At 44.2% G+C, this 23020-nt stretch overlaps 1 protein-coding gene across 4 annotated transcripts in view; it reads right to left on the bottom strand.

Moving 5' to 3' along the window:
* Window positions 1–2672: 2672 nt before the first annotated feature.
* The window catches only part of ZNF831 (zinc finger protein 831), a 95455-nt gene continuing 75107 nt past the window's right edge, over window positions 2673–23020 (bottom strand). The window contains exons 5-7 of one of the 4 annotated variants that reach the window (XR_007130191.1): window positions 8465–8628; window positions 6517–7749; window positions 2673–4137 (exon numbers count right to left, since the gene is read on the bottom strand). Coding sequence is in view for 2 of the 4 variants with exons in the window: in XM_047746172.1 (XP_047602128.1) it covers window positions 6907–7749; window positions 8465–8628 (1007 nt within the window). In the remaining 2 variants the exon portion in view is untranslated. Of the gene's footprint in view, window positions 7750–8464; window positions 8629–23020 lie in introns of all 4 variants that reach the window. The other 3 variants (XR_007130192.1, XM_047746172.1, XM_047746175.1) reach the window with 3 other exon arrangements.

The raw sequence follows: 23020 nt of genomic DNA, 5'->3' as shown, positions 1-23020 counted from the left end.
TTTCATTATCTGGGTAATTTCCAGTTAACTAGGAATTGATCAGTATTTTCAAACCCTGATGCAGAGAATCTTTATAAATAATGTATTGCTCTTCTTTGCACTTTTAGCAAGGATGGTAGAACAAAATGGAACATTTCAGAGGCAGAAGGTGACCGTGTCATGGCAAGAATGTTGGACTTCAGGGCTGAAGCCCAGGTGTTATCACGGCTAACTCTGACTCAAGCCAGGACAAAATCCTCTGGTTCTCAGTTTCCCCTAAAAAGAAAAAAGCTCAAGCCAACAAGCCGGCTCAGCTTAGTCAAATCCAAAAGCTTCCTGGTACCGACATCAGTATCCATATTCTTTCCTTCCTTTTGGCTCTGGAGACCATCTGAGAGTTTGGGCTGCATTCACCCTCACAGGAAAATCCAAGCTTTTGATCTAGAAATATTTCCTGAATGTCTACTCAATACTCAAACACCTGTTTGCATTACGCACACTACGCACACGCGGAAGACTACCAGATCTGTACTGTGGGGAGAAACAGGACTATGTCACTCTGCCCCAGATGTTACACATATAAAACCACCAATTTCTTACAGGAATCCATTCACTCACCCATTTATGCAGAAAAATAATTCATGTACTTCTGGGAAGAAATCAATCATAAAGGGTGCTGAACTTGCCTCTGGGAGGGAGACTGAAAGCAGAGATGTCTGTCACAGCTGAAGACCAAGGTCCTAGATGCCACAGGGCAAGTCCTTCTGCAATTCACAGCCCGAAGATCAACAGGCTGTCACCAAGCAGGAGACTGGAAGCTGCTCTCCATGGTTCTTGGTGCAGCCAAATCCATTCGCTTCAAATCCAGGAGTATGGAGACAGGTCCTTGAGCAAAAGCAGAATTGAGGATAGTCCTTGTGGTTGTAAACGGATCCTGAACTGTGCCTTCCTGGGTATCACGTGGTACTCACCAGCCACCAACCCATCAACCAACCCAGCAACCAAACACCAAAACAACAAAAAATGTACAAAAAATCTATCACAAGACATGATGTGACTATTCCTTTGCAGCTGAAGGATGCCATAATCCTTTGACTTGGAATGTCAATCAATCACCTATGAAGTTTGACTGACGAAACTTATCTGACAAACCTACAGGTCTACTTCCGGTCACCAGTTCTTTTGGCTTGGAGAAAAAATGGGCAGAGAGCTGTGCTTACCAGGAACTAGAATAGCTAAAGAAATTAACAATGCATGGACCTTTCAGATTCACTCAATGCTCCTGCAACTGTGAGGGCTATACCATGGCAGTGTAAAGATGGTATTTAACTGGTACATGGAGGAGTAATTTTTAGTAGTTTCGTTCATTACAGATCAGAAAATAAAACTATCAAATTCAGGCTGAGATTTCACAGATATTATTTAGGGTAATAATCACTTCTTTGAGACAGGGATGATAAAGATGTAATACACAAACACATACACAGTGGAATATTATCCAGTCATAAAAAAGAATGAAATCTTGCCATCCATGACAACATGGATGAACCTAGAGGATATTATGCTAAGTGAAATACATCAGACATAGAAAGACAAACACCCTATGATTTCACTTACATACAGAATCTAAAGAACAAAAACAGATAGATACTCTAAAATACAGAGAATAAACTGGTGATTGCCAGAGAGGAAGTGGGTAGGAGGGTGGGGGAAATAAGGGGATTGGGAGGTACAAACTTCCAGTTATAAAAGAGTAAGTCACAGAAGAAAAAAGGACAGCATAGGGAATACAGTCAATATTATTATAATAATGTTGTGTGGTGACAGATGGTGATCACACTTAACATTGACAATTGTTTAAAACTGTTGAATCACTATGTTGTATACCTAAATCTAACATTGCACGTCAACTGTATTTCAACAATAAAAATTTTCTTAAATAAAAGCATGTGGAAAACAAGATGAGTTAAACACAAGTATTAAGTAAATAACACACCCATATGTGGACACATATGGCAAAAAGCACTAAGATGATTCCTAAATGATTGAAGTTTGGAAATAATGGGTTAATTTATTCCTATTAGAGTTTGACGAGTTAGCAAAAAAAGTCTCAGAGCCATCAATAAGTATATCTGTGCCTTCCATGTTTCCATTCGTACTTTTTCTCTCGATGCATTGTGTCTCCATTGACTTAAAGGGCCTTTAAGAGGTATAGATGTACAAGACTAGCATTGTATCGGTATGTAAAAGAACTCTACTTATTCTTGTGAAGAATACATGGACTATCTTCATAAGGAGGTGCTGTTTGGAATTAAGAATTTTTTTCTGTTGATGAATAATATTAAATATCAAAGAGACCTCAATTCTAAGGGGAAAGTTTTGGATTATTGCACTGTGGATAGTGCCCTCATGTGGCTTCAAAACTTCGCTACATTTAAGAATTTAAAAACACATTTTTAAGTTAAGAAGTCTAAAATATGGCAGACGATGACAAGTGAGACATGGGGGAAACGGAAACAGCACAAGAAAATGTGGTAATTTGCCATTACCCAAGCTTTTTGTTGAGTGGAATGGGATACCAATATGGTGGACAGGATGTCTGGTTAGCTGCTTGGGAGTAATCAGATATCATATTCATACAGGCTACTGCCTATGATAGTTTGGGCTAAAATGTTAACAAATCACATAACACATTTTTCTTTTCAATTTTATTTTTATCAAAACAAAATAATTTAACCATATCAAGAAGGAGATAAATTTCAACAAACATCCAAGAGGCCAATAGCTTTCCTGATTATGAACAATCAAGAGAGGAAGTTCTGAACAGTTGACTGCATATAGGAGATGCTGAGTCATCCTCTAGGGCTCCAAGTGACAGAGATGGGCTATTTTTCCTGGCTCCTTTTCTTCCAATGGTGAAGCAATATGGTCAAATGTTCCTAGACTTCTTCACATCGAATGACATTACGTGCCCACATAAATACAAAAGCCATGAAAAGAGAACTGTATAGGTGCAAATCTAGCACACAAGATTTTCTGGGCCCTGCAACCTATATTTACTGAGTTCTGAAAGATAAAGACAACGTAATTGTGCTTAAATATCAAGAAACGTAGTGTTTCAAAAGCCAAAGAGAACTCTGGGAATCACAACTGAAGCGAGGAAAAATACACAAATCTGTTTGCTGCAGTTGTAGAAATCCGATCGCCATGGAGCCGGGCAGACCATTTTCTCCTCGCCATATTAAATTATGTCTGGGGAGTTGAACAGCAGCACATTCCAATAATGATGACAGTTTCCATAACTATAAAAATCTGCTGCACCAGGCAAATTTTGTGCAAAATGCAAATTTCTATGCTGGGGAAAAAATGAATAATGTGATCATTCTAAGTAATGAATGTAAATGCAAGGAAATACTTTTTGGCATAAGGCTGCAACTCGTTCATCTTTCATGCCAAGAACTGTGGTCACAATGCATTCTCGAAAGGCTACTCTTCCCATATGAGCCTTAGAAGAGGGATTTTAGGAGGAGAAAGTGTAACCTGCCCGCAGTTACCCATCATGCTACTGGCAGGGTTGGATTAGAATCCAGAGGCACCCCACCCATCTTTTTTTAATCTCTTGGCAAATGAACCACAGGTTCTCTTGCATTGTGAATCAAAGGGATAATCATTTCATCCAGTCTCCAAGGTCATACGTAACAGAAGGGACGCGCTGTCCTCCATCATGCCTTACAACAAAGAGGATCCAGGTTGTCTGTTAAACACCATGTGATTTCAAAGGTCACTTAAGAGTACAGTCTGCCAAGGGAGGAGGTAAAACCCCTTCCCTCCATGCATCTCTGACAAGGGGTGTCTGGCCAGGTGTAGGTACAGCTGAAGAGATAAACCGGGTGGTGAGCCTTGAGTATAACGTAACAAGTCATGGCACCTGTATACCTTGCCCTGAGAGAACAGCAAAGAATGCAAAGTGCACTTGACTTTAGTCTACACCAGAATCCCTGGAGTGGAAGAGGCTGAGCACCAACCGCCTAAGACCCTCACCTGAAGGTACAATGACATTAGCAGCCCTCGGGAGAAGGGGAGTCTGTGATCTGTGCACTCCGGTTTGCCTTGTTCTGAAATCAATTTGTTTTCCCTTCGCCACTACACAGTGGACACCTGAAGAGTAAAAACGGCAGCAATTATCAATTAGTAATATTTAAATTTTATTTTCAGTAACACAAACTGGGTTGTAGATTGCTGATAAATGTAGCCCTGGGACTGCATTTCTCTTTAAGAAGCCCCACAGGAAAATTAAGATTTATAAAATCAGAGAGTATTTGTTGCTTTATAAAAGGATTCTTTTAAAAAAAAATTATACCTTAGGATGATTTCCAATAGCCAATTTCCCTAGAGTCACTCAAAATACTTCGTTGTTTTTTTTTTTAATCCATTGGAATATAGCTTTTCACAATTCATGCTGATATAGAGTGAGGCACCCTTGTAAACACTGCCACCTGTTGCAAATGACCAGCTGACGGGATGGCTTGGCAACCTGCTCGCCCTGATAAGACACACATACAAGGAGTCAGAGAGATGGAATCAATGTTCTACCATATTGGATCCAGGCTGGGATGTGGCAGCCAGCAATGGTGGCTCTTAGAAGGACAGAAATTCCACCACCATCTGAAGGTCAGTGCTATTTGGAACTGTGACTTACTGATATAGATCAGCAATCCCACTGACAGCTTAGCAGCCACCAGGAAAAAAATATCTGGAAGATAGTTTTCTTCCCCTAACCATGGCAAAGTAGTCAATTCAGCCCATAGACATGCTGTCTTCCCCTCACAGGGTAGTGTTCTGGGTTTGCTTTCAATTTTTGAATTATGAGCCAAATGTATAAACTGGATGACTTTTCCCCCAAAATCTGGAACTCTAAGGAAAAAGAAATCATATGGAGCTTCTCTGAGCTCATGTTCTTCATGGCAATACTTGGCTGAAGATGTTCATGCTTCAGTTCTCCATGGTCCCCCCTGAAATGTCTTGTGGGGGGCCCTCCCCATGAAGGTAACCTCAGAGCCCCCAAACCTCTGTAGGTAAACAAGAGGGAGTTCATCTGACAAGGACTGGAGCCTGGAGACACATCCAGCTCATCTGGTCCAACTCTGATTCTCAGCTGGGGAAACTGAGGTGCAGAGGGCATGTGTCCTACCCATGATTTCCCAGCTCAGTAAGGACACAGGCAGGCTTTTTACTCTCCCTCCAAGACTCAGCCACTTTCCTAGACCTCCTCTCTCATTACAGGAGCATGGAACATTCAAAGGTAGATAATCACCACATCACTTTTGTTTGGTTTAAGAAGTACACAAAGAAAAGAATGTACACAAAGTGAATACCTAGCAACCTTTTACCTCCCTTCTTATGTTTTACTTGGCTGGGCTTGAAATCACTTGAATATTTATGAGTGCATCTCATATATGCTAAGTCACCAGGGGAAGCTGGTCTTGTATTGAAGTTTCCTATGAATAACTCCAAAATCAGAAAACTCACGTTGACAATACTTGAAACTTGCTCATCCTTAACCCCAGGCAAGGACACGTTAAGTGTGTTCACGTGTGTGAGATACTGTGCATTGCTGCTGCTCCTGAAGGTTCAAGATGTCATATAAACATCATCACATCAAAAGCTAAGCCAAAAGAGCTTGGCTATAAATTTCAAATTGTACAAAATCATACCAAAAGCAAGTATAAAATTTTTTTTGAAATGCAACAGTGTAAATCTCTTTAAGTTTTTCCTCTCCCATTTAAGGAGAAGGAGCAGAACTCTTCGCTCACTGAGTTGGCTGACGTCGATCAGCTATTTTCTTCTGCACAGGGGCGCACTGGCTTGGAATACGGGGGAATTTTATCTGTACTGTTCTGACTTGCACAATACAGAGGCTGATTTAATTTGACAGCAAAGTAACACCAAGCCCCCAAAATAAAATTACTGAGATGTAAAACAGCGTCAAAACTCCAATTAGTTTTGTATCCTTGAAGCTTCTGGAGGAAACCTAAAAGGCTCTGTCACGATGAGCCCCATCAGTTTAAGCTGTAGAGATTGCTAAAATGTAACCCTCTAATTGAAATTGCTCAGAGCACAATATGACAGAAAGAATCAGAGAAAAATAACTGAATTTTTCCCCCTCAAAAAATGACTCATTACAGAGACTGTTCTATTAACTTTTAACACAGCGTTCCTTTGCAAGAGCTAAGAAAACCAAGGGTTTCAGAGGTCTCAACAGAAAAAGCACCGGGTCCAAGAGCAGTGCATGCCTGTGTCGCTGGACCACACGTAAGCATTGACCACTGGCGGGAACATTTAAGATAATCAGCATTTTACTAGATCATAGGCATTTTGGAGTATATTTACAACTTCCACTAAGGACGCAAGTTATTCTAACCAAGCTGCAGTTCTTAATGAATCTGGATTTTGTTTCCAGAATGAACAGATGTATCTTGATGCCCCATTCATACCCATTTCCTCTGCAAGCTACCCCAATTATCCACGTGTGCTTACCACCTTTGAAGCAAACCCTCAGCTCACTGACGGAGGAAGTCGGTTGACTCGACTCTACAGGTTCACTTGCACATAAACATGCAGACCGGCTGTCCTGGTTAACGCCACCTTATGGACGCGGCCGTGGGGAACGATGCAGAGGACGTGGCTGGGAGGCGAGTGCAATTGTTGTGCACCAAGCATTCCTAGACTGGGCTCCATTGCTCCCTTTGCCCTTCCTGGTACCTGGTATATTGCAAGGGGACCGGGGGAATGCAGCCTGGAGTTGGCTGGGGATGCCTCGCAAAGATCCCCAGATGGCTTTCCTCGTAGGTAGGTGCTTGGTGAAAGAGTGTTCAGCTGTCCTGCCAGCCTGATAGCATTTGGTCTCCGACCACAGGCTCAGAAGCTTCACATCTCTATCACTAACCGGTCCTCATCGTCACTGCTGGTGTCACTGACCTCCACTCGAGTCTGCTTTCTCAGTCCTTCCAGACCCCTCCTCTTGACAGTCTTTGAAGGGACTTCAGGGGCTTCTCTGGGCTGCCCTGGGTTAGAAGTAACCACATGGTCCTTTAGAGCAGTTAATCCAGAGCCTCGACATTTCCCACTGTCATTTCCTAAGGGAGGGCAGGGGACTATCATCTCCCCACTCCTGTAGTGTCCCCCAGTAGGAAAAAACATCTTGTGTTCCCCTTCCTCTTGGTATGAACTAGCCAAGCCTGGTCCTAAAGCTGGTATTTCAAGATGAGTTTTTCCAGCTGACCCCAGCAAAACCAAACCTGAAATTCTTTGCCCAGATGAAGGTCTCCCTGGCAGGACTGGTGGCGACATGCCCTCCGCTCTAGCTTTTCTGTCTGGGGAGCTTCGTGTCAGGGCCTCCCCTGCAGCTCTGTGGTCTTGTGGCCCTGCACTGTGAATTCCCAGGGTTGTGTGACCTGCTCTCTCCTCCAGAACACAAATGGCACCCACAGAGGGAGCAACATCCTTGAGGGGAAAGGTTCCTTTGGACTCAGGGGAAGAAGGTTCTTGAGCATCTGAGAAAACATATGGTTTCAGATCCACTGAGACTTGCTCCTCGGAGGGCAGCGGCTGGGGCTCCAGCAAGCCTGGGCCGAGACCTCTGCCTCGAGACAGGAGGCTGTCATTATTAGCCGGTGCGACACAGGACTCCGAGTGTTCTGACAGTCCTGACCCAGCAGCAGTGTTCTGAGGGCAGCAGTCACCGTGCCCACCGGTAGCTGGAGAAATCGCCTGCAGAAAAAGTGCAAAGGAAAATAAATGGGGGAAGAAAGGTTAATTGGTACAAAACAAACAAGCAAACAAACAAAAACCTTGTGGTCAGAAACATGGTTCTCAATGAAACTAGGTCTTGAGTTCTTAATGATTCTTTACCGAGCGTGAACTTCAACAGGGTGCCCTCCGTCGTTCCCATGAGCGACTAACCGATGCATTAACTCAAGAAGAACTCCTTGTTGACGCAAGATCAGTCACTGAGATTAGTAGGTGTTTTTATCCGGCGCTATGAAAAACCCAATCGCTCAATTATCCCCCTAGTTCCAAGCATCTGATGCTAGATTACCACTGCTCGTGCGGTAAATGTTACCTCAAACTTAAGTTTTTCCAGAGAAGCAGCTTCGAAGCGTGGCCTGGATTAGCATTTTTGTGCTTTTCAACCCACACCCAACCCCTCCACCCCCAATCCCGCCTGGCGGTAAAGCCACAGCACAGGGATGTCGGCACATGACAGCATCTCTGTCCTACTCAGGGACTAATTAAAAGCGTACTTGGGATTTGAAGTGATCATCCCATTCTTGCGCGCACCATGTCTGCAGGTGTTTGTGTACCTACTGGGGTTTGTGTGCCGAGTGGTGGGGGGAGCTCTGCCTCCCAGGACACCAACGACAGCAAGCGAGACCCATTAATCTAGACAGCCCGTGGGCAGAGAGCTCAGAACCGTGGTCCCCACCTTCATGGTTCCATGGTGTATTCCACTGCCAGCCCGTGAACTTGTGCTGGGAGAGAAGCTTCCTGACATTTGTCTGGAGCCATCCTCCTCCTCCTCCTCTCTGTGCCCACAACCAACAGGCGATTCTGAAGAGGCACGAGATGGCTCCTCTTGCAGATTCAGACCTAAAATGGGGAGACACACTTACACACACCGAAACTGGTAACATCAGCAAACAGGGGTTCCCTAGGACTCTGGCTTCCTCCGCAACTTGGGGCTCATTTACCCGAGTCCCCCACAATGTGCGCGGGAACACAGCTTACTTTGAACCACTTCACACAGCCTAATGAAACGTTTCCACTTTGGCTAAGAAATGGTAAAACCAATTCCCAAGGCAAAAAAATCCCTAAATCACGTGCATTTAAAAAAAAAAAAAAAAGGTCACATGGATGTTTTTCATCAGCACCATCTTCCTGGCCACGTTTAGGCCAGGTTAGGTTCATTTCAGGTTGGCAGGAATTCTCTGGTCATGCAACCAGGATGGAGGGTGGAAATTTCCGCCTCCATGGAAATGGGATTTTGTCTCCACTGGAGCACGGGGCAGCAGGAAGCCAGGCGGGTTTTGGTGTTGCTGTTGTTTGGTGGCGGTTACTGTGACCTGGGTGGGGAGAGAGCGCCGAAGAGGAGACCTTGACAGCATCTGCCACACAGCAGCATCCTCTAAAGGGAGCAGCTGCTTCCCCTCCTGCCTCCCCCGCACACACTCTCCTTTTGTCACAGTGGCCTGGGATACGGGTCAGAAGGACCACGGAATTGCAGAGAGGACGGATGACATCATGAGATGAGATCAGAAAATATTCTAGAACGGCTGTGCCACCAGAGAAAAGCACTAGATCCCCTTTCAAATTTGCTTTCCTTTTGATTAAAGTTACATATGCACAGACTTTCAAAAAGTCCAATCTTTCTACTTATTAAGAAAAATAACAATGCTTGCCCACCCACTCACCTTTACCCACTTTGGATTCTTTTGATATTTACCTACTTCACTTTAATAATATGCTACAGCAGTACTTCTTGATTACTTTTTTTCAGTTTGGAGGAGAGTCTATGGCTTCCCACGAGGGAAGACAAGCGTTCATCTCTTTCTCCAGCTCTCCTGGATCCAGAACCTTCATTCCCCCACCACCACCTGCCACGTATGCACGCTGCCCACTCCATCTCCTTTCACAGTTACGTAACTATGAGGTCATAATTTCGTTTAGGAGAATATTCAGTGTTTACATGCTCAGGACCATGTCTCTCACTGCTGAGCCACGTAATGGGGCATGACTACACGGTCTTTCTGGCCAACACTGTTTCTCCTCAAGTTAACAGCTACCTTGTTTTTAAATTTTGCTTGGTTGCCCATAGGTCTACTACTAAAACCATCCTCCCACCTCTTTCGCAATCGTCTGAGGTTTTCTTTCATTTCCTTAGAAATGAAAAGATCTCTTTTCATTAGAAAGATCTCTTCAAATTCTCTGACCTGCCTCCAGAGGCCCACTGCTCCCTGGGCCCACTGTGTGGCTGCGCCCCCAGATCCCCTTCCCCCCACTGTGGCGATTCTCCTCACCTACTTGGCTCCTGGAGCCCCCCACTTGTTTCCTTGCTTTCCTAATGCAAAGCTTCCCATGGCTTCGTGAGAAAGGGTGCATGAAATACAATTGTTCAGACTTCAGTCTGCCACTTGTTGGGGTATAACATTCTGAATTAGAATTCATTTGCTTTCAGAACCAAAGACACCACTCTGTTGAGTTCTAGTTGTTAAGAAGTCTGGAGCCAACATGATTTATGATTCATGAACCTTTGGGCAAAACCTTTTTGTGTTTTGTCTCTCTGGAAACTCCTAGACTCTTCTTTGTTCAGTGTCTCCATGGTCCTGCGTCTATTTTCATTCATTGTCTGGGCATTCAGTGTGCCCTTTCAAACTGAATCATGTCCTTCGGTTTTGGGAAAACATGGTGCTGTTTCTTTGATATTTATTCTCCTGTTTTCTCCTTCCTCTCTTTCTAGAACGGCTCTTGGTAAGTTACTGGGCTTCCCTGTCTAATCCTCTTTTTCTTGTCTTTTCTCTCCTATATCCTACTTGTCTTTTTATTTTACTTCTGGAATTTTCTATTCCAACTCTTAATTTCCTATTTCTGCTATTGGGTTTTTTAATTTCTAAGAGCCTACTATTATTTCCTTCCTTAGAGCACCCTGTCGTTACCTCATGGCTCTAGTATCTTCCATTCTGTCTCTGGCAATATTAATAATGTTTTGTCGCCACTGTTGTTCTGGCTGAAGTTTGCCTCTCCCTACATGGTCTGTCTTCCAAGTTCCTTTTGTTCTCATTTGTTTTCACCTTTACCTTTCAGAGTAAAGCCTGCCCTGAGGTATCCATCCAGCAGTCTCAAATTTCCACCCACATCTAGCAAACAGGCACTGCCCAACAGACTGGGAGCTCTTTACACGGGCACTTGGTCCACTGGGGCCACCCTGCGGGGGGCTACCTGCTTGCCACGTTTCATTGGGAAGCCCTGAAATAATTCTCTGGGACTTCCACAAGGACTGGATGGCTTATGCGTGAGGGGTCCTCCAATCTTCTGCCTAGAAAGTACAATCTACTACCTATATCTCGAGGGGTAGGTTACCAGATTAGCAAATGCATTAATCCTGAACAAATCAAGTCTGAAAATCTATAGGAAAGTGCAACAGTTTGGGCAAGGAAGTAGTTATTTTTCCTTTAATACAATTTTCACTTGAGCACCTGCGCATCGACACAGAACCCGACTCTTGGTATTCCATTCATCTGCTCATCAAACATGTCTTGGGCCTGTTTGGTGAAGCAGGCACCATGCTGCTCAGCCCCAAAGCACTGGAGAACAGGGTGGAGGAGTCCCGGCCCTCGAGAGCCTCTGCTTCAGTGGGAAAGACAGACAAAGGCCGGTCAACTGATCATATCATTTCCAGTTGTGCCAGGGGTGAAGGAGATGAGCACACGGGGGGGCAATCGCAGAGGGGGCTCAGTAGGAGACTGATGGTGAACAGGGAGGGGAGCACATCCCCATCACCGTAAGCAAGGCTCTCACAGAGAGCTGCAGTCAGTGGGGGGCACAGGACAGGAGTGGTAGGTGGGTCACTGCTGCCCATGACCGAGGAAGGTGTCTCTGAAAAACCAGCATCTGGAATGAAACTTCCAGGTGAGAAAGAACCAGCCCAGGATGGCCATTCCAGGTGACAGAGGAACAAATGCAGAGACCCTGAGGTGGGAAGGAGCCTGGGGGGGGGGGGCAGGGGGAGGCCATCGTGGAGGGGGCAGGGAGCAGGAGCGACGGGAGGCGAATGAAGGTGAGGCAGCCAGCAGGGACCCAGACGTTGTCGGGTGCAGGCAGCTGTGGAAAGGGGCTTAGACTTATCCCGCAGTCACTGTGAAGAAACCAGTTTCCAGAGGGGGGGTCCCCATCTTCTCAAGATGCATACTCGCCTGCCGCCCAGCCACCAGGGCTTCCCAGGGCGGTCCAGGGGCCAGATGAGACAGTTAGCAAAGGCAGTGGACGTTGAAATGGAGAAAACACGTGGATTCCAGCTATATTTTCAAGCCCCCATGAAAAACCACCAAAAGATAATAATGACGATAAACGCTTCTCCAGCCGCCTGCTCACGGAGCACAGGCACCTCACTCTAAGTGGATTAAGCCGGGTCCCCACGGTGACCAAACAACCAGGCAATTCATTCAATTCAGTGAAGACGGAAAACCAATTAGTACAGAGAAAATAATCAGATTGGCCAAATGTCTTCTCAGCAGGCTGTTTGGGTTTTGAAGCTTAACGGAAAGGCCATGTGCACATTTGACCAATACTTTCTGACTCAGAGAGCGTGAAGGGAGAAAATCCATTGATTTAATTTGCTTTTGACCTACAGTCTACAGAGAAAAGTGAGTTATCTTTAATAATTGTGAAAAATGCCCAAATAATGTCACTGAAGTGTGTTAAACTAATTTGGATTATTGAAGAAGGATGCTAACTCACTTTTAAATGAATGGCCCTTTTCAAAAAGTAAGTGGTGCCCTGGCCGAAGGGTAAAGCACAGAATGTGGTCCTCTTTGGGGCACAGCATCACTCCATGAATCACTTCCTACATGTTCAGAAATGACGGACTCTGCCATCTTCACACAGTCTTCAGAAATTTAACCGCTCTCACACAATTACGTGAATCTTCTTAAGAAAGCACCTGTCATCTGAGCTCCGTGTGCCGTTCTGTTCTCCCCCTGATGAGAGGCTGTGCTTTTAATCATTTCCCTCAGAAATAATTGCCAAGCCACGTTGAGAGGAAGAGACTGCTTAAAATGTTGTAGCAAATTTAAATTTAGCCATCTTGAAAAGGCTACCAGAAACTGTAAAATAATTAGAGAGAAAATGGAGTGAAGCAGGCTGATGAAACTCACAGAACTGTCGACCTCTTCAGAGCCAAGCCTCCTCCCACTGTCTCAATCCCTGGGCTTTATGGAAATGCCAATAAACATATTACTCAAATATCATTATCAATGATAATGCAAGTAAATGGATACATCTCCTTCGGTTGCCCCAATACACCAAAAACTCCATTAATCTGGAGACCAGACTCTGAATTGTATATGAGGAAGGGGTAAAATGAGTCCACTGTGTTGGGCTTCTAAGCAAGGTACGAGCATAAACAAAAACACAGGTGTGATCTCCTCGACTCTGAACTGATCTGAGATTAAACTGTTTAGGAGCATCGCCATCAGGGAAGGACGCACAGTGTGTTGGTGAGAAAAGTATGCAGTGACTTAAGAAAGGCCGGGCGCAACTTTTCAAGTTCGGCCACTATATTGGCAGATGTTTGCTCACTTATTCAGACGTTCACTGAACCCATTTTTCTGAGTCCCTATTTGTTGGGCCCATACACAAACCCATATCTGTAAGCCTAACTATCCAGTGAGCCCAGATTTACCGAGCACGGAGTCCGGCCAATACTCGTGTCCAGAACCATGCCGACCACAGGCAATGCATTCAATGGCAGTCAAGGCAGACACCCTCATGCAAATTACCGTCTAATGGGGGAGAGATGCAGCCACCACAGTAGGACGCAGAAAATGCACCAAGCAAACGTGGTAAACACCCTGAAGGGAAAAGTGGAAGGAGCCATGAGATGGTGAAAATGGGGCCCTGACCCCACCTAGACCTGTGGAGGACAGCAGAAGCCGGCACACTGTGAGAATGTGTGGATGCTGCCCCTGTGCAGGCTGCTTCTCTCTTCACCAAGTCTTGGGCATTCATTCATGTTCTTATTCAGCCAAAAATTTTTAGGCTCTGTTTCATGCCAGACATTGTACTAAAATATTTTTGCAAGTAAATTCATCCGCTTCCTCAATCATACTACAAGCTTCACTGGTAAGGACTCTGTGGAAGGGTGATGGAAGACAGGACTTCTTCTCAGGGAGAGCCTGGGGGACGTCAATCCTAATCAGAAGGTGATCATGAGCCAGCAGGCGGTAGCCTGAGACCCGAGTTCCACGGACGAGGGGCATAGGAGGGAGGACCACAAGGACACTTTCATCGGGGAGAGTCTCAGTGTCTCTGTGCCACCCTAATGCAGTCTGGTGAGAGTTTGCCTCTAAGTAATCACAAACACATCTTTTACTTCAGAAACTGCATTTCCTTGCGGTTTCCATCTATTATCTTTTTTTTTTTTTGGAGGGTAGAGGGGCAGAGGGAGAGGGAGGGATGAACCTTAAGCAGACTCCACGCCCAGCACAGAACCCAACGTAGGGCTCAACACGATGACCCTGTGGCCATGACCTGAGCTGAAATCAATAGCTGGGACACCTAACCAACTGAGCCACCCAGGCGCCCTCTTGTCCATATATTTGATGAAAGGCAATCAGTCAGGACAAGAATCCTTCCCACTTGGAAATTCTTCACCTAAATTGTGTTTAGTGCAAAGGGTGGTTTAAAATCTTGCTTTCACAGGGCGTCTGGGTGGCTCACAGTTAAGCGTCTACGTTTGGCTCAGGCCATGATCCTGGGGTCCTGGGATCGGGTCCCACATCAGGCTTCCTGCTCAGCAGTGGGGCTGCTTCTCCCTCTGTCTCTCTGTCTCTCATGAATAAATAAATAAAATCTTTAAAAAAAAAAAAACAAAAACCTTCCTTTCAGTTATAAGTTTTATCATGTCCAGACAGGAGTGTGACTTTAAGGCACACAGCAAAAATAGGATTAAAGAATCACATAAGGAAAAAAGAAGATCATAAAAGAAATGCCATTTGGAACATTATAAATGCCAAGGCTGCACCTCGCCCATCTACTTCATGTATTGTTATTCCAGAATTTTCTTGTTGCTAAATGAGAATTGTCTACGCGAGCCTCTTCCCTAGGACATGACTGATATACCCGCAACATCCTCTCATCTTTTCTCAAGATTTACACCCTAGAATGAAGAAGGAATTATTCTGTTTCAGCAATTTCGGAGCACTAAGACTTAACTAATAGCTTTCGGGAAAGAATTAATACTTCTCTATTAATTCTAATGAGAGAAGATGTGGAGAAGTCATTACCTCCTGTCAGAGAGGGAGAGTAAAGGCACCGGGGGAGTAGGGCACTGCAGAGACCCCTCTCCAAACCCTCCTGTGTCTTCCTGACACTCAGATTACATTCCAGGGGGCACCTGGGTGAGAACAGGGAGGGGAGGTTAGCTCCCGAGGTGCCACCATGGACTCACAAAAGGAAAGCACCGCCAAGCGACCAGTGAACAAAGGCAGGAGCCACCTTTATTCCAGGGACTTATTCAGCCTCTTCATACACTAGTTAGAAATCGTACCTTTTATGTATGTGTAATTAGGTAAAGCTTTTACTTCAGAAACCACCTGTAATCACGGCGTCTCTACATTTCTGTTCCTGAGATGAAAGGAATGCATTTTGATCACTTTCTCCTCTCAGATATTTTCTCCAAACTCAGTGCATAGGGCTGGTTCGAAACATTTCAAGGATTTTAGAGCTTAGCCGTGTACGGAATTCAACGTGCCTTCATAAAGTGAAACCCAGGCCCACGGAATAGGGACATAATGAAGATGGCTCAGGCCCACTCTAGGAAAAGTTTATCTCAAAACCAGCCGAGGGGGGCGCCTGGGTGGCTCAGTGGGTTAAAGCCTCTGCCTTCAGCTCAGGTCATGATCCCAGGGTCCTGGGATCGAGCCCCACATCGGGCTCTCTGCTCAGCAGGGAGCCTGCTTCCTCCTCTCTCTGACTGTCTCTCTGCCTGCTTGTAATCTCTGTCTGTCAAATAAATAAATAAAATCTTTAAAAAAAAAAAAAAAAAACCAGCCGAGGACAATGGGTTTTGTGATCCGTCTGCAGCAGTGGTTTTTAACCGGGGGTGATGTGTCGAGACTTCCCATGGTCATCCTGACTTGAGCGGGGCAGGCCCCTGGCATGTCATGCAAGGAGGAGGCAGCCAGGGAGCCGGTGCCCAGGACAGGGCCCGACCCCCGGCAGCTGAGTCGCAGAACAGACGGCCCGCCTGAAACCAAGTCACAAACTCAAACGCTGTAGGGCTCAGGCAAAGAACATAAACGAGGGAGGCTGCCTAGGGCTAGGGACTGTGGTGAAGGGAAGACATGCCCAGGCTCAAGGACACAGGAGACCCCCAGCACCACCAACTGCCACTGGCAAGGACCAGTTTGCCACATCTGTCCATTTTCCAAGAGACACCAAAAAACTGGATTCCATGTGTTTGTCAGCACCGATAATGAATTTTCACACAGCAACACTATGCTAACCAATGTGCCCGCGGTCCGAATTCGGCCAAGGAGGGTCCGTCTGGGGCGCTCGCCAGTCACGAAGCTCTGGGGCGCCGACAGCGGTGGAGAGGCTGTACGCCTCACCCAGGCCTCACGCTTAAGGGGAGCAAAGTTTCTTTTAAAAAATGCTGCTGACATGAAAAAAATGTTCATTATCACTAGCCATCAGGGAGATTCAAATTAAAACCACATTGAGATACCACCTTACACCAGTTAGAATGGCCAAAATTAGCAAGACGGGAAACAACATGTGTTGGAGAGGATGTGGAGAAAGGGGAACCCTCTTACACTGTTGGTGGGAATGCACGCTGGTGCAGCCACTTTGGAGAACAGTGTGGAGATTCCTCAAGAAATTAAAAATAGAGCTTCCCTATGACCCTGCCATTGCACTCCTGGGTATTTACCCCAAAGATACAGATGTAGTGAAAAGAAGGGCCATCTGTACCCCAATGTTCATAGCAGCAATGGCCACGGTCGCCGAACTGTGGAAAGAACCAAGATGCCCTTCAACGGACGAATGGATAATGAAGATGTGGTCCATATACACTATGGAGTATGATGCCTCCATCAGAAAGGATGAACACCCAACTTTTGTAGCAACATGGACGGGACTGGAAGAGATGATGCTGAGTGAAATAAGTCAAGCAGAGAGAGTCCATTATCATATGGTTTCACTGATTTGTGGAGCCTAACAAATAGCATGGAGGACATGGGGAGGTAGGAGAAGGGAGTTGGGGGAAATTGGAAGGGGAGGTGAACAATGAGAGACTATGGACTCTGAAAAACAATCTGAAGGGTTTGAAGAGGTGAGGGGGTGGGAGGTTGTGGGAACCAGGTGGTGGGTATTAGAGAGGGCACGGATTGCATGGAGCACTGGGTGTGGTGCAAAAATAATGAATACTGTTACGCTGAAAAAATAAAAAATTTAAAAAAAAATGCTGCTGAGTGTGCTGTGGTGAGTGCTGTGAAGTGTGTAAACCTGGCGATTCACAGACCTGTACCCCTGGGGCAAAAAATACATTATATGTTTATAAAAAAATAAAAATTTTTTTAAATGCTGCTGAAAACTATGGAGGAGTACACATGGTCCTGGAGAAGTACTTTGGTAGTACCTTACGTAGGGAAGTATGTAACTATAAAATACCAAACGGAGCCAGAACATTTCCTGCAGCAATAGTTGTGGTAGAAAAACAACAGCAACCGACAAGAACACCCATGGAAACAGGCAGGGTTGAATTAAAGACTGTGGTACAGCTATGTCAAGGGATTTTTATGCCATGATTAAAATGATCAATCAATCTCTAATATAGGCCCAGAATTTTATACAAGACGGATGAAGAAGAGTTGCAGACTTCTACATATGGGATGACCCTAGTTGTGAAAAAGCAAGGAGCCCGAAGTGTCTGTTCTGAGTTTTACGCACGCAGAGGAAGGTGTGCGCGAACACGAGCGGAACCCTGGCAGCTGCAGACGGCCCCGAGACTGGGGACCATCAAGCTCTCCTCAGATATGTCGATACCGCTTTCTTTGCTGCAACAGGCATGGTATTGCTTTATTCATTTGAAAGAAAAATAAGAGGCATTGGCCCTAAAATTCACACCGAACGGAATAAGGAAAAGCCCCCCAGGGTGTGCCCGGCATGTCTGGGCAAAGCTATGGCTCAGGTCAATTCAGTCAGAACACAGCACACCTGCTGATAGAGGGATCGAAAGACTCACACTCTGGTGTGTCATGAAAGTTCTGCTTCTCAGGCAGAGAACAGGGGAGACTCACCAAAGAAGAGAAAAATACATTTTTCCATCTCTAACCAAATCTGGAGCATTTCTGAACTACCCTAATTTTTTTTTTTTTTTGAAATTTCGCCTCTTCTGAGTAATCATTTTTCAATCTCTTTTTTTCAGAAACCACTTTTCTCTATGGTTCGAATTTCTCTTCTCTTTCTCTGATGAAAGGCAATCAGTTTGAGAACACTTCACTTACCATTTTCTCCAAAAAAAACACATTTAGTGGAAAAAGTATGCTTAAAATCTTTTGGTAGGTTGAAACTTTAATCACACTCAGACAATAAGAGAATGCTCTAAAATGAAGAGAGGACAAATTGTGGGGAAGAAAGAAAACTAAATGGAGAACAAAAAATAGCTAATATTATTTGAATTATTTAGTGCCAAAATTGAGTCAAGAGAATCCACTTTATGGACCATTACTTTCAAAGTTTCTTAACTCTAAATGAAACTGTAGAGAAAAAAGTTCAGGCTTTAGAATATAATTGATGTGTTTAAGCAATTGTCTCATCATTTCTTAAGATTTACACCCTGGAGAAGGAGGTGTTATCCTGTTTCAGCAATTCTGTAAGCAATATTACTTAACTAATGGCTTTAGGAAAAGAATATCTCCCCATTAATTCTGACAGGAAAAATAATGGTACAGAGCCATTAGCTCTCGTCAGAGAGGCAGGGAGGGAGTTCATGGATTTGGAACCCTGGAGTTCAGGCTGCCATTCGTGTTTCTCTTAGGAAAACACTTGGAGGTGATTTGTGACAGAGAGGGCAGGGCACGACCAACACCAAGGGAGCCCTACCACCCCCATTCCACTCATGGCAGACAGAAGTTTAAAGGCTAAAAAGGAAAAAAAAAAAAATGAAGATACTTGATTTCAGAGAATTACATCACTATGCTCACATAATATTTAGCTATTCTACCTTTTCAACACAATTAGGTAAACCTTTTATCTCAGAAAGTACCTGTCAGAGAAGTTCTCTTTACCTTTTCTGTTTTTTCAATGAAAGACAGCTGCTTTGATAACGTTAGCCTCGGAAACATTTTCCCTAAACTATGTTGGTGGGGAAAAAAAAAATAATCTAGTTAAAACATTTCAGTCACTTAAAAGTTTAGTTATGTGCATAATTCAAAGGAAGAGATTCCAGTGAGAAAGAAAGTAAATGAGACAAAGAGAAAGAATAGAGTGGCTCCCTCACCCTGGAATTAAATACAGGTTTATTGTCAATGATTGAAGTAGCTCAATTCTACCTAGTTGATGCAGCATGCGTGTAGCTGAAGAGAAGAAAATTAGGACATAATTACACAATGATTGGTATTGTGGTAAATACCACAAAGAAGATGAGTTATGAATTATACCACAAGGGCATCTAGTCTGGCTTGAGACTCAGGAGCAACCAGCCTACAGACCCACTAAAATGTCACCTCACAAAACCATCCAAGGAGCCAACATGATGAAGAAGGCTCAGCCTGGTTCTTCAGAGAGAACATGGCTGAAGGACCCATCAGAGGGATAGGAAAATACATTTACTGAAAACCTCACCACATGCCTGGGTATTTCCCTCTCCTAATGCAATTTTCTGAAAGTTTGTCTCTTCCAAGTAATCCTATGTTTTGCTTCAGAAACTACTTCTCTTAGTAGTATTCATTTCTTTGATAAAAGGCAATCAATTTCAGATTTTCCTCTTGGAGGATTTTCCTTTCCCTAAAAGATGTTTAGTGGAAAGTCATGTTTAAAATCAATTCTTGGGCGCCTGGGTGGCTCAGTGGATTAGGCCGCTGCCTTCGGCTCAGGTCATGATCTCAGGGTCCTGGGATCGAGTCCCGCATCGGGCTCTCTGCTCAGCAGGGAGCCTGCTTCCCTTCCTCTCTCTCTGCCTGCCTCTCTGCCTACTTGTGATCTCTGTCTGTCAAATAAATAAAATCTTAAAAAAAATAAAAATAAAAAAAATAAAAATAAAATCAATTCTTAAGTTAAAAGTTTATACCCATACCATAATCATGTACTTAAAATTTACAGAGCAAATGCAGACAATGAGGTGAAGAGGCAAAAAATACAATTACTGGAAATACCATTTGAAATCTATAATGCCAAGACTGAAATCAAGAGTATCTACTCTTTGAATTATTATTTTCAATGTTACTCATTACTAAATGAGTCTATAAAAGGTAGTCCATTTCTCAAAATATAATTGAGGTATTTGAGAGAGCTCATTTTTCCTCAAGATTTGCATCCTTAGAAAGAAGAAATTGATCCATTTCAAGGATAACAGCTGGGAAGAAAGATCTTTCCTTTTCTACTTCATTAATCCTGATAAGGGGGGGAAAATGGACTAATTTCAAACTAGAAACAAAGACAAGAAAGAAAATATTGGAGTTGGCCTCATCAATTCTGGTTTTCCAATATACTTTAGGAAAGAAAACATTCCCAGCCCAGTCTCTGTGAAAAGATAAATGGTCACGGAGAATCTAGCTCTTCCCTCAATTCTAAATTGTAGACAAATAAAACCAAATTTGATGACAAAACCAGGGAAAGAGGAGGAGGGAACACTCTTCTGTTTCCATGGCATGTTTGGGTACGCTACCTTGTGTGGCATGGAGGTCATTTCTTACTTCAGAACACCTGCCTGTGTGGTGCTCTTTGCTTTCTTGAGGAAAGGCAAGTGTTTGGAAAGCTGGAAACCCTCTTCCACTCAGATACTTTTTCTAAACAACATTAGTGGAAGAGCCTGTTTAAAATATTCCAGTAATGTGAAGTCCTGTACACGGACAGAATTCAACAGCATTTCTCACATACTATTTGAGAGCAAGGGGACCGGGATAAAGGGAAAGAAGAGAGGTGACCCCCACTCTTTAAAAACTTTCATACCAACGTTCACTCAAGAATGTGTGGTTTTCTTAATAATGGTAGAACCCTGACTGGGTCAACTATGCCAGTCATTGAAATACTTGCAACTCGGCTCCATCTTTTCTCAAGACTTGAGAGAAACAGAACTTTTGTCCCTGCAATCCTGCAGCAACATGGCTCGAGCAGTGGTTTTTGAGCAAAAGCCTCTGCGTAGATTCTATGGATCCTGATACGAAAATACACGGGGATGGTCCCAAGTTCTTTCAGACCCCAGCAGGTAATGAAATGTCAAGAGTCTGGGCGCCTGGGTAGCTCAGTGGGTTAAAGCCTCTGCCTTTGGCTCAGGTCAAGATCCCAGGGTCCTGGGATCGAGTCCCGCATCGGGCTCTCTGCTCAGCGGGGAACCTGCTTCCTCTCTCTCTCTGCCTGCCTCTCTGCCTACTTGTGATCTCTGCCTGTCAAATAAATAAATAAAATCTTTAAAAAAAAAAAAAAAAAAGAGTCACCTGTGCCCTGCTTGGGAAGACCACAGACACTTGGACTCACAGGTTCCCTGTACCTCAGAAGCTGAGACACAGGCAACAAAGCAGAAAGGAGGAACAATAGGAAGACAGGGGCCAAATTCTCACAGGACTCTATGAAGTCACTCTTTTGTCCTCACACCAGCTTTAGAAATCCTCCCTTTTATGATGTGAAACTTGAAGTACCAAACTCTTTTTTTTTTTTTTTTTTAACTTCAGAAATTCTCTCCCATGCTCAGAATAGCGCCTCTGGCCTCCTTTGAACTTAACAAAAGCTCAGGTACATGTGCAACCAAAAGCCTACCCGGAAATAGGGGTAAGACCACCAATGCAACAGGAAGGAAAGAAAGGGAATACAAAAGAGAGAATACTGCCCCAGAAATCATTTTTAATCCCAACTAATCAAGAAATCAAATTTCCAGATTTTTTTTTTAAATAGACATTGACATAGTGGAACCATCTAGAAAGTCCAAACTTTGAGGCATTTTTAAAAACTTTACACCCTTTCTGAAGACTTCTACTCCACACCCCCCCCTCCAAAAAAGTACGTCTGTTTTGCAGTTCTAAAGCAAAAATAAGGGAAGGAAACCCATGGTCTGAGAGAAAATGGGAGGTGCCCTTCAACTTTTGTCTGGAAAAGACTATAAACAACATCGTGCACCCAGAAATTCTACCCAGAGAAGGGGTGAAGAGTGGAGTGGGAGATGAATCTTGAGGCGGATACACAGTTCTGTGTAATGACCAAAAGGAGCTGAGGGGGTGTGGCAAGAATGGAATTTAAAACACTTGAACCCGCTAGAGGGAGAGGGGACAATCTGTGGGAGCTTCTGTCTTGGAGCAGCTGCCAGAATGCTCTCCGGTAGTGGCCCTGGGCAGGCACAGGTTGGGGGCATTGGCACCCCTCACCATATAGCTGTCCACTTGCTCCTTTTCCTGAAGGAAAGACAGCTAGATTAGTAAGATTAGCTCTCCAAAATCCTCTCCCCATAGAAGGCACAGGGTCTGTTTAGAATGTGCACAGAATGAAATGAAAAATCAATTAAGCACGGAAAAAGAGGGTCCGAGGAAAGTAGCCTCGGGTGTGTGGGGGGGGTGGTATTGTCACTGAAAAATCATTCAAGAAATCCTCTTGACTTGTCTTTAAAAATATGTTATTACTAAATTCAAATCAGAGAAAGAATACACAGCTTAAATTATCATGGAGTAAACTAACATAATGATTTTGAAATAAAGTAGTTTACACTGTTTCTGTGAATGCTGACAGGAAAATAATGAGAAAATTGCATGAACATCCATCAAAGAATGCGGGCTAGAAGCACCAGGAGTGGGTTCTGGTAGATTTGCTCACTCAGGCCCCTCATGAAAACTGAAAAAAGTCAGTGGAGAACAAAGCAGAAGAAAAATGGCAAGTGAGCTCCAGCCCCAAAGGACACTGGTATACAGAGACAGAGAGCCCATGGCAGCCTGCCAGGGAGAGAGAGATGCGTGGATTATGATGTTCCACGCTCATTCTATCACTTCAAGGAGTTTCCAACTTCTCCGTGCAAGAGCAACCTTCGAAACTTCTATCTCGAGAAATTATTAGTCTATTTTCA

Source organism: Lutra lutra, chromosome 9, assembly GCF_902655055.1.
Source record: "Lutra lutra chromosome 9, mLutLut1.2, whole genome shotgun sequence".
Lineage (NCBI taxonomy): Eukaryota > Metazoa > Chordata > Mammalia > Carnivora > Mustelidae > Lutra > Lutra lutra.
This window is presented reverse-complemented; position numbering and strand designations above follow the sequence as displayed.